General features: G+C 28.3%; 1 protein-coding gene across 1 annotated transcript in view; it reads left to right on the top strand.

Annotated features, from left to right (window-relative positions):
* The first annotated feature begins 5,799 nt into the window (after nucleotides 1-5,799).
* Nucleotides 5,800-13,074, top strand: part of galene (potassium two pore domain channel subfamily K member galene) — a 13,860-nt gene continuing 6,585 nt past the window's right edge. The window contains exons 1-3 of the mRNA XM_018542498.1: nucleotides 5,800-6,101; nucleotides 7,255-7,374; nucleotides 7,568-7,694. Coding sequence (XP_018398000.1) covers nucleotides 5,907-6,101; nucleotides 7,255-7,374; nucleotides 7,568-7,694 — 442 coding nt within the window. The 5' untranslated portion in view covers nucleotides 5,800-5,906. The remainder of the gene's footprint in view (nucleotides 6,102-7,254; nucleotides 7,375-7,567; nucleotides 7,695-13,074) is intronic.

Here is a 13,074-nt window from a genome sequence, read left to right as displayed (position 1 = left end):
TAAATCCATATTCCAAATCTTAGCTGAATAAAGTCGCAAGCAGTTTACTATGGGAAATTATTATAGTCAATTTATGCCAGTCCTATTAACACGATAATTTTCAGGCATTCGCGAAATGAAAATTATCTCTAGGCAGAACATAATTGTGATTTGATTTGTACCCACAACGATACGCAAATTTTCGATTCGAATGGCAAATTAAGTGACCGAATTGCATTCGTAAGAAAACTGCAGTATTCTTTTTCTTCCTTTCTTTGTAAATAATTTCTCATATAAGTCTTACATGCTCAATATGAAATATTAGTTTGCGATTGATTCGATAGCGAATAAGTGCAATGTATCAGTAAACAGATTACATTTGGATACAATATACGGATTGTATGTAACATTAAATTTAATAAAAGTTAACGCGCGCGCGGTGCGCGCGGACTATTAAAGTTGTGTTTTAACAAAGAATATAAAGAAATTATATAAAAGAAAAATAAAGGCGCGCGCGAAATTATTAGTTATATTATAAGTGCATTATGCCGAAAATATATTTAAACAACAATAAAATATATAAAATTTTCTTTTAATGTCTAATCTAGACATTAAGAGAATCTGTTTTGGAATGGTGCTAAAGGTATTGTCATACCATTCCGATGACTGAAATGCTGTGAGGTGTATATCATAAGCATCGATATTGTAAAGACTACTTTTGATTTAACCAGTTTTCCGCAATCACGAAGTAGTTCGATTTTCGTAGATTTTATTTCGATTTTAGTACAAAAATCGAAATAAAATTATTTGAATTTTTATCATATTTGATAAAAGTGAGAAAATGAATAAAGAAAATATTACAGTCAGTATGATACAAACTGCGTTAGGGGAGCGCACTATCAACGTTATTGTGTCAGTCTAACTTTATTGTTTATTATGTAGATATGATACAAGGACAGAATGACACAATAACGCTGACAGCGCGCTCCCTGTACGTAATTATAGTTCAATGTTTATTTTATTTTGTGTGTGTGTGTGTGTGTGTGTGTGTGTGTGTGTGTGTGTGTGTGTATGATTGGAATTAAAATATTAAATTAAATAATTCAAAATATCATAGCTTTTGTTAATAAGAATATGAAAGTACTTTATCTCATTTAATTGTTTATAACCGCTTCGTGATTTAGGAAATAATCTTTCCTTCTCTTATGATAAACCTCGATCGCTTTCTGTACGATGAAAATCGATTGTTATTTACTATTCGACATAAACGTCGCTTGTAAATGTAAGAAGGCGATTCATGTTTCACCATGAGATATATCAATATAAAGGGACCATTGTAGATATGAGTCAATAAAAGTCAGAAAAGTTGATTTGCATAATGTTTGATCTATTTGCGAGAATAAAATAATATTGTACTTTTTAAAACTTAGTGGCCTGTTTTTCAGGCTAAATCATTTTCAGACGAAGTGTATCTTTAATTTGGACATTAATTTGGAATGTGGAGCTAGCTTGTATCGAGTGGCATTAGTGCCATTTGAAATGTCCGTTTTGTCTTATCGTATGCGTGTCCAAATTGTCGGATGTTATCAGCATGATGAGTCAGCCTGCCGCTCGACATGCGTCAGGATAATCGATGGCGATTGCAATATAAGCTTTTTCCATCAACCAAGCGACGACGTGCGGTATCGAAAGAGACTTCGAAATGCAACTATTAATGTTCTCTTTCCTATTATTTGTTGAGTCATTAATTTTATTCGTCTAAGTTTCTAAAGGTATTTCGACATCTCTTGGAATATAACACTACTATTTTCTAAATATAAGAATAATTTTACGTAAATGTTGGACATTAATTTGGAATGTGTTTGCTTTAGCTTGTAACGACTGGTATTAGTGTCATTTGAAATGCCCGTTTTGTCTTATCGTGTCCAAATTGTCGGATGTTATCAGCATGATGAGTCAGCCTGCCGCTCGACATGTGTCAGGATAATCGATGGTGATTGCAATGTGAGCTCTCTCCATCAACCAAGCGACGATGTGCGGTATCGAAAGAGACTTCGAAGTGCAACTATTAATGTTCTCCTTTCTATTATTTGTTGTCATTAATTTTATTCGTCTAAGTTTCTAAAGGTATTTCGACATCTCTTGGGATATAGCACTACTATTTTCTAAATATAAGAATAATTTTACGTAAATGTAATAAATACATTTGAAGCAAAAAACATTTGTACGTATCTCAAAATTATATATCTTTGTTGATGCTCTTCCTTAAAGCAGCAATTGTTTTTTTTTTTTTAATATTAAGGTGATTTTGTGCTTAATGAAGTATCTGTGAATTAAACGACATTATTTAAATTGGAATTTTAATTTAAGGAAATGTGATATTACATATATCATTAATAGAGTAACGTTTTTATCAACAATTTTAATTTTATTAAATAATATAAATTTTAAAATAATAAGTATAGAAGTTGTAATTTATTATCATTAAACTAAAGTTTATTTAATTTGCATTCTAACTGTATTACATTAAAAAATGTTAAAAAAATTTTTTCATAATAATTTATTATTATATATAATATATATTCATAAGATATAAAATTACCATTTTTAGATTTTGATTCGTATTATATACAGCATTAGCTTCAAGACAAATTATAATCCGCACAGTAATTGAAATAACTTTGCCGACTGATAATATTGCAGCATAGAGTTTCATATAATTTTCTTCAATATATAAAATTTATTATATACACCGATAAATAAGGTAACTGTAGATAACCGATGAATAGCCTTCCGAGGGTATACCGCGTTTGCCAATCGATCTCATTATTTCTATATCTATTAGTAGAAAATTTAATTTAATGCAAAATTTGTATATTGCATATATGTAAAGAATAAGTATAAACTTTGTGACACTTCTTTTTTTTCTTAAAAAGATTTCGTTGGTGCAATTTTAATAAATATATGTGAAAAATTTTATTACTTTCTATATTTTTAAAGAATATAGTCGATTTTCGGGCAAAGATTCTCGTCCTTGTATTTAATTTTTTAACAATTGATTCGAGATTTGATAACTTTGTGAAGATGCAATTTTTTCATGAAACTCTGAAATATTATTACATTAATCTTTTGCATGTTGCGCTCATCTCATCGATCCCATTTTTCTCTGCAAATAGCCATCACTAAAAATAAAGCGCCTTCCCGCCAGTCGCTGATTTTGTGGAGAATCGCATAGTGGTGGTATTCCTCTGTGCTTTGCCCCGTCGCCACGGGCGGATTTACATGATCGACGGCCTCATGTTTATTCATGTAACCTCCGTATGGTCAAATTAATACACGCCGCTACGATAATTACCAATGCCGGACATACATTCACCTCGGCGTTCATCGCGGTCACGCATTATTTATCGAAATTCATCCAAATATATTGTACCATACAGTTAATACTTCTATCGACAATGAAATTTGCGTTTTCGGAATATCTATAAGTCAGAATATTTTTAACGGATTTATTATAATGTAATTTATATAAGTTAATATAATTTAACTTTTTAGTTTCTTTTTACAATGATCTAAACTTCTATGTCATATTTTGTTAAATGTGAGAGTCTCTGATCATAGATGGATCCCGCGTACGCTTTACTCCCTTCTCCACATAGCTTTCCGAACAAAATTTCAACGCCGAGATAAATTTGGAACAACCGCCTCGGATGTAACTCAACTGCGCTCTACGTTTCTGCCTTAGTTTCGTGTCAAGAATGTGCGAGAATCATAGGCGTGTCCTTATGGCGAAAATCGTGCTCGGGCATTTACGGATGAATGTGGAGTTTATCCTGTGTTGAAAGATTATTCGAAGCTTTGAAGAATCATCCAAAGGTTCGAAAAAAGATCGAAATTGTTCTATTCGATCTTTCGTGACTGTATGGTTGCGATTAATTATCAGCAGCTCTCTGATGTAACTTTAAATACTTTAAATAGTCGTTGTGTACGTTTAACATATTTTATAATTATATTAGAATATATATACATTCTAGTGACATCTTGAATTTTTAATTTATATTTTTTATTGTTTTCATTACTGTCATATTTCAGATTTATTATTTCTTTAACACACAAGAATTGATAATTTATCGAATGGTCAAAACAATCAAGAGCTTTAGCAATATAAATTAAATTGTGTTAATTTATTTTAATGCAAATAATTTTGCAATGGATGTTAAAATTTATACAAAATATATTAATACAAAATAAATTAAAGTACATATAGTATAACGAGCTTTAATAAAATTCAATTGTTTAGAAAAATTTTCTATAAACAATCATTAAACCTACAATTATTTTAAGTCAACGCTCTCATTTCGTTCTTTTTCTATATTTGTAATCACTGTTGTAGCAATTTTACAACAATTTTAGTATTTAAAAAAAAACTAACTACCCCGTTCTAAGAAAAAGTTATATATGATAAATCATCTTCGAGTATAAATCAAAAAAGAGTATAAATCAATTTTGAAATAAAAAACAGATTGTTCAATTATTAATTACGGGTGACTTTTTATTTCATCGATTTATCAATCATATTATGCGCAAAAATACAGCTTTTACGGAACAAAATTACATTTGTACACAATGTTATTGACCAGTCGATAAATTAAAAAACTCGCCCAATATTGGTTCTGATTTACAATGATAATAGATTGCATTTGTAACAATAACGATTTATTTGTAAAACACGCTTAATTAAAAAATATAAAAATATTTAATAATTTTTCATTAATAATACGTAACATATGTGCATCAAAAACGAGTTATTGCTCAAATGTACAATTACATATCATTATATATATTTATACACATTATATTTATATAAAATAATGTAATTATATTTTCTTAAAAAACGATAATTTTATTATCTCGATTTATTTAATTATTATAATATTATTTTTATATAGTTTCTTACTACTTGTTTTAACATGTTTTCCGTATAATGTTAATGATACATGAAAATTTTCGATCTTAATTTGTATTTACTGTAGAAGTAGTAAATACATACAGGATTCTTTTATTGATTTTCTTGAAACTCGTGTACGTACCTCAAGGCTGTACTATATAGATACGTCCAATACGAATAAAATTGCAATGTTTACAATAGTGATTACAAATACAAAAAAAAAGAATAAAAACGGAATGAGAGCGCCGACTTTTTCAATACTTTTAATCCTTACATCTCGTAATACATAAAATGCGTGAATTAAAAAAAAATGTTAATAAAGCTTTGCTATTTATTGCATATACATTCTTAAAAATATAGGCATGTGAGGAAAACATTTTGCATTTAATCGTTTGTAATATAATTCAATGTTGTAATTTTAACATATGTACATGGTTATTTATTGATGGTTATTTAATATTTATATATTTAATATTTATATATTCATAACGTACATATAGGGAAAAGCAAAAGTTGGAAAATTATTTAAAAAGATGAAAACATATTTTATTTAAAAAGCTTTTTGATTTTATAGGTTTTTTATTTATCAGAGAATCGAAAATCAACGCAATATTAATACGTGTTCTCTCTCTCTCTCTCTCTCTCTCTCTCTCACACACTCTGATATAATTTATAAATTCTATTATTTTGCATTTAAATTTGTAACAATTATTTCCCTTTATATTTAAAGTCAGTCTATTCAAATTTATGCCAATCACTTGATTTTTAAACAAAAAAATATTGAACAGAAATATCAAATTTCTTAACTATATATGTATATATGTATAAAATCAATAAATTTATTACGTGGAATCAGAGAGAAAATCTAATTATTAACAATTAAAGCTAAGTGATGAAGGTAAAGCGCGGTTTCGCGCTCGCTATGTAAATGGAAAATCTAATAAGAGGATACCCGCGATCTAAAGGAGGCAAGTAGAAAATGCCGCGTGCGCGAACGGAGGTGTTCGACGTGGTGGAAGTGGAGAAACCGTCGAGGTGCATCAGATTCCTCCGACTGTTGTGGAAATTCAGCAGATGCATTTTCTCTCACGTGACGTTAATCTCTTTGGTGGTTGCTTATTGTCTAATCGGCGCATACGCTTTTGAGTTACTGGAGGCGAAACATGAGAAGGAGGTAAATTGCGAGACTATTAGCAAATGCTAGTGACTAACATTTCAATGCCATTCTCCAGTGGCTTTTTTGTTTCGAAAAATTGTATTCTTTAAAATTTTTGTGTTAACTTTATTACTTATAAATTTTTTTACAATAACGTTTGCTTCATTTGTCGCATTTCTTAATGGATACGCCTAGCGTTAATTATTTATAATTAAAAAAAATGTGTTACAATATTTATTTTATGAAAATTATAAGCAATCAAAATTGGATTGGATAGCTATATAGAATAATGTGCTGCACTTATGATAAAACGATATTACAACGTGTTGGCATTAAAGAGTTAAGAATCTTAATTTTCTTTTATACATTTTATGCATTTCAGTGTTATACATTTTACATTATTATATTTAAATTAATTTTGAAATAAATACATATATAAGTACATAACATTTATGTATAAATAACTTGATCAGCTTATACTTATCACAATAATATCAAATTCAGATTTTTTAATTATATATGTAGAAAGGAAAAATTATTCATTATGTATGTTTCAGTTTTTGTGGTTTAATAAATTTTTGGAAATTTTTATTATGCTTTCTATATATTCGTAAGTTATTCTTTTATATATTTAATATGTTATTAAAATAATGTAAATTTAATGTATTCCTAACTCTATCATTATTATTTATAAATTTATTTCCGAAATAATATTTTCAATTTATCTTAATTTATCTCAGAACAGGATAAATCTATTTATTCGTAATTGGCTTCATAATATAATAGTAATTATATTAAATTTATATTATAAAGCAATTTTCTACGTATATTGTTGCAAAATACCTTCTATTCTTTTAATACTTTCATTGAACAGTTATAAAAATAAATATAAAAGTAAGTAGTCCTGAATATAATATAGTATTCTTGTTAATTTCATTATACTAACATCGGGATTAATAATTTAATTAGAACATTGAATAATATCTCTATCACGTAATTTTACTGGTTCGAAGTTACTGAGACAGAAATTGATTCGACACTAAAAGTAAAAAGGATACAAACAAATAATTTCTTCCACGTCAAATATTCCACGCTCGTGTCAATGAATTATTGACTAGTGCCGAGCGTCGCGATGCCGAGTAAGCGTTCTTCACCTGCATTCTCTTCGCAGGTGAAAAGAAGCATCAAGAGTATACGAGGAAACGTTTCGGAAAAGCTATGGGAAATTACAAAGGATTTCGACGTGTTGATTCGCGAAAATTGGACAGAGCAAGCGTTAAGCGAGTTAAAGGTACATTTTATGTTTTCCTTTATAATTTTAGATTATTTTTAGTTGTACAAAACAAAAGCCAAATTTAAGAACCGTTTCTATAATATAAAAGCTATTAAAAAATAACACACGTAAATATAAAATATTACTTTTTCTGTTAAACTTGATTCGATTTGACAGAAGATTATTTGTTCACGAATAATGCGCAATGCAGAAATTCGAGAATTGCCTTTTGGAAAAAATGGAAAAGGAAGGATGGAATGGCAACGAAAAAGAAGACAAAATGCAATGGACATTTTCCGGTGCTCTCTTCTATTCTATTATCGTCATCACAACAATTGGTAAGTAAAGTCGATATCTGTAAAGTATACACTCAAAATTGTTGATATTAATAAAGCTGTATGAGATACTTACAGTAATTAAACCGATTATTTTTTAAAGTTTGTTTTTTTATTGGAACATTTGCTATGTATTATTCGAAAATTTAACATAATATTTAATTTTTTATTACGTCAAAACAATATATACATTCGATATATTAAAAATAATAATTCAGAGTAATTTAGAATAATTTTCTTTTTAAGAAAAATGAAAAACTTATTATTTACTCAGAATTATCCTTGTCAATTTAATAAAGTATAAAAAAAAACGCATATAAATTCAGAAACGAGATGTTACTAAAATTTACAATATAAGAAATTTATAATTACAACGTATTAACTAATTCAATTATTATCGACGCTTTAACTTAAACTAATTATCAATACAAAAAGTTTTTATTACATTGAATTCTATTTAATATTGTATAATACGTATAATTCAATGAAAAATTGGAAAATATATTAATACATGTACACTACTGTCATAAAGTTTAAGACCAAGCGTTTTAAAGATTTAATTTTGTGTTCTTTTTATTTAAAATATATGCAAGTCCAATTTTATTTATCACAATATGACCCTGAAGATATAATTAAGTAAAAAAGCAATTATTTTGTTTGTAATAAATTATGTGTTTTAAGATTATATCACATTGGTCCTAAACTTCCTGACGTAGTGTACATCTGTATATTAATACTCAATACATAGATATGTATCTTTCTTTATATCTCTGGTATCTTTGGCATCATCATTGAAAATGAAGATATATGGATATAAGAAACATTTCGTTAAGAATTCACTGATCGTTATTTTCTAGTATCTTCAAACGTTTTTGGTTTCTCATTCGTCTGCGTTTGATTCTTGCCCAATGACCTCCCGTAAATGACATAATCGTCAGATTCTGGATCATAGCCGTATGGTCGTAACGACTCAAACTCATTACGGTGACCATAACTCTCGCTATAGGGCCCTGAGTAATAATCGAAAGGCGGATGTTGGTAGCCGCCGCTATACGGTCTTCGATTGCCGTAATAATTCGATGTCGGTGCGAAACCATTTGGTCTGTATTTGTGCGGTGCGCCCTAGAAATTATTATTACTTTAAAGTCAATATGAAAATCTTAAAAGCTTCCAAATTAGGTAAATATGATGAAACTTAAAATGACAATATTTTTTTAACTTTTTCGAGTTAATATTTCAGAAAATATAATTTCAAATATATGAGCCTTCAATAATTTAGAAATGCATAAATAGATTTAAATTCTGTTCGTTACAGGATAATATGGGTAATGATGTCCTTCAGACAATCCTGGAAATCTTTTGCTGTTGAAACAACAGTATTTCTTCTCATTTGCGCAGTGACCCTAAAATCATTATTTAGAGATTTAGACAAATTTTATCAAGTTTCTCGGATTTGTAAATTTTCGAGTAACAAACTTTTAATCGAACTCACGAATTTCAATCCGGGTGATGGACAATTGAAACTGTATCTACATTTGCAAGTGTCGAACTCACGATAACGAGGATTATCTCTTATCCATGGTGGTACTGAATCCAAAATGTCGTCTCCATTTGGTTCGAAACGAGAAGGTCTGAAATAGCAATTTCTCTACAATTTTCTTACATTGAAGCTAAATATTTAATATAAATAAAAAAATAACGCAATATTTACTTTGTATAAAATAAACTTTTAATTAGAGAAAAGCAAGTAGTAAAAATTTTTGGCATAATTTGTCGCATAATTGACAACAATTTAAGAAGTAATTCATTAGCAGAATTTTATAAAACATATACATAAACTTAATAATGCAATTTATGAAGAATATATAGTTGTTGATACAAATTAGTAACTGAGAAATATTTTTTATAAAATATTATTACGACTGAACTGTGTCTCCTACGCAATTAAATATATAAATAGGGATATCTAAATTAAGCGGTTTCTGTGGAGTGGTGATGCTATATATTTTAATCGGATCATTGGAAATTTAATATAGAGTGAGCTATAGGAGAGTACATTGGGAAGTCGACGGAAAATCCCAATTTTCCAAGATTAATAAATCTGCTTGAAAAATACGATTTAAAAGGGATTTTTATAAGATTACATATATCATGTCGGATTGCGAATAATCTTGGCAATTTTGAGAAGTCAATTAATCCAATTAATTAATTATTACAAATAAACACGAAATATTTGAATATTTAAAATAAGTAAACATAATGAATAAAATACCTGCCGATTATTCCCGTTGGTCCACCGGGACCCACGAGAACGCCATTATTGCCTTGATATGCTGGTATGATCGGTCTGTCGTTGGGACCATAAGGACCTGAATTCTGAGGTCTAAACCCTACCTGAAGGCCGTTGTTGAAACCGTCTAAATATTCAGAAGGCTCGTGTACCTGATATCTAAAAGTTGCATTAGTAAAAAGTTATTATACCGCTAAGTATATGTGTTATAAGTACAGATTTCCTTAAGCTGATTTAAAAACAACATAAATATACTTTCTTTATTTAAAAGCTACAGCATCCTCTTCACAAAAGATTGTATTAATGAAAAATATATTTGCTTCGAGACGTTATTGTATTTCTTGATAAAGTGTATAATTTAATTAATATAACAAAAATATTCAATGATATAATAGATAAATATGTATAAATAAAATTGGGTAAAAATTGAAATAAATACATATATACATTTGATAACATATTAAATAATGTTACGTAATAAATCATTAACACTCACCTGGCATCGAAGTCTCGATTGATTTTTGATTTATCATCATTCCAAGTCCAAGATTTATCATTCTCAGCGGTTGCTGTCGCGATCGCGGAGAAAAAGATTAATAGAGGAACATGCATTTTTATTACCTGCCGAGTAGTAAAATCAAGACATTGAATGCAATACATCTCAGTTAATGTTGCCAGAAAAAAAACGTTTGGGCACGCATAACATTCGAAGTCGACTAAACGAGAGTGAAAGTGAATCACGTCTTTATATATGCATTGTAGGATGGTGAACGCATCGCTACATTTCGAGGTCTTTTCAACTGATAATTATCTGCGATCAATGGACTCTATTCCTTTGTTTTTAAGTGAATTATCTCAAAAATTTGGCTGCTTTACTAATATTTGAATATTATATTCTTTAATAAGTAATTCTTAAATACTGACAATTTAAATTTAAATGATGTTGTATATTTATAAACATTGCTTATATTTAATAATTGATATTTTAGATTTGTATAATGCCAATTCGTAAGAAGATTACGATTATAGTTATATCGTCATTTTCTTTCAACTACTTTAATGTTACAATTTTCTACGATCAATCTTCTAACTAGGAAAAAATTTATTTTTAATAAAAATATTTTAATCAAATTGCATGTTTTTTAGAGTATTACTAGCAAACAATTTTTTCATATTTTTAACTTTTAATATATCTTATATATTATTTTACAATAGCTATTATTTTTGTCGTTATACATCAACTATTTCTGATTTGCTGTCATGATTTTTTCAATGCTCAAGGTGTGTACGTTAGAAAAGTCGTATTTTTTCTTTAAAATAAATATTTTTATTTCCATCTCTTCTAAGAACACTTGCTTGACTTTTTGTATAGTATAGAAGTGTTGCTCTAGTATGGTATCTTAACATGAGAAAAATATTTTTTTAAATCATAATTTTTTTATAAAAGTAATAATAGTGAGCGATACAAATTCTTTTACAGTTTCTTTATTTGATGGAAAATATCAGCATGAGTAACTTTAATAAAATTTAGAATGAAAATGAAAATTGCCGCGTAAAATCCAATCGCGTAATCACAATAATTCACAAGCGTGCCTTATTGCACGATGTAACGTTGGTAGATCAAGTAAGATTTTAAGGCCGATTCTGTTCCTTCAAGCGCCCGTCCTTCGAACTGGGAAAACCCAGTTCTTCGACTTCGAAGAAGAGAAGCCACTTGGTTATCGCGTTAGTGTGTATGCGTTCTTTGACCTCCTTCTTAAAGTAAAATCAAGACACATGGCGTAACGTTAATTCTCGTATCTTTGTCCTGCTCGACAGCAAAATTACTACCATTAAAGTTAAAAATTATATAAATTTATATTTTTATTTCGTTGCTAATTTCTTTGAAATTGTACTATTTTATAAAATTGATATAAAAATTATATTTTATTTTACTATACATATATATATGTATAATATATTTTTTGTTAATAAAATATTAGAGGTAGACTTCTATATTTTAGCAACTTGTTTACCACAGATTAAATTGAGTTCGTTCATTTTAAAAATCCTCTGTCAGAATCTGGCCACAAGCAATTTTATCAAAATCCTACGAGAAAGAAAGATATTGTATTATTTCTTCCTGAATATGTATATTATTTTATTTGAATGTTTACTATTTTACTTTATCACTTTAATTATGAGATTATTGTGAGATAGTATAAGTTAGAGTGACATAATATTCATATATATACAAGAAGAAGTAATAGATATACCTTTCTTTCGTAAGTTTTTGATAAAATTGCTTTTGACGAGACTTTGATATAGGATCTCTAGTTCATTTTGTAAATGAAACATAAAAGAACAGTAGAAAATTTTCTCATAAACTCTTTTGAAAATATGATTTTCTGTCGGTTAACGAACTATTTTGAATGTAGATGTGCATCGTTTGCATTTCTAAAGAAAGGGCAAGCGTGTCAAAACAAATGCAAAATGCTTTTATTTCGTGGCTGCTTTGAAATTCATTCTGGAACGACATTCTTTTATGAGATTAAACGCGAGAATTTAAACTGTGGAATTTTATATTCCGGTGTGCAAAGCAACTACGAATACAAACATACATTTTTAACTCAAAATCCCAATATACAAACTGATACAAACTGTAAACTGTTCGCGGATGTTTTAAGAATGTATATATAGAAAAATTGAATTAAAATTGGTTAAATTGAGGTTACCAATACTTTGGAAATCTGATTTAAATTAAATGACCTCTTTCTCAACGAGTACATTGGATTAAATGTTAAAGATGAACGATGCTCGATATTTTAGCACATTTAAAATATGTCATGTATTGTGACATGTTACACGTATACAGTTATTCAATAAATATATATTTTCGAATATTTAATTTTAAATTTTACTTATAAATTTGTTATTAAGTTTTTATTTTAGATTAAATAAATTTTTATGAATAAAGGAAGAATTGAAAAAATTAACAATAAATAACCTATAATAATAAAAAATTATTTATAGATTTATGTATAAACAGAAAAAAAAGAAATGGGAAGGAAACTCTCTCCTCTCCTCTCTCTCTCTCTCTCTCTCTCTCTCTCT

This window comes from Cyphomyrmex costatus, unplaced genomic scaffold (genome assembly GCF_001594065.2).
Source record: "Cyphomyrmex costatus isolate MS0001 unplaced genomic scaffold, Ccosl1.0 scaffold332, whole genome shotgun sequence".
Lineage (NCBI taxonomy): Eukaryota > Metazoa > Arthropoda > Insecta > Hymenoptera > Formicidae > Cyphomyrmex > Cyphomyrmex costatus.
This window is presented reverse-complemented; position numbering and strand designations above follow the sequence as displayed.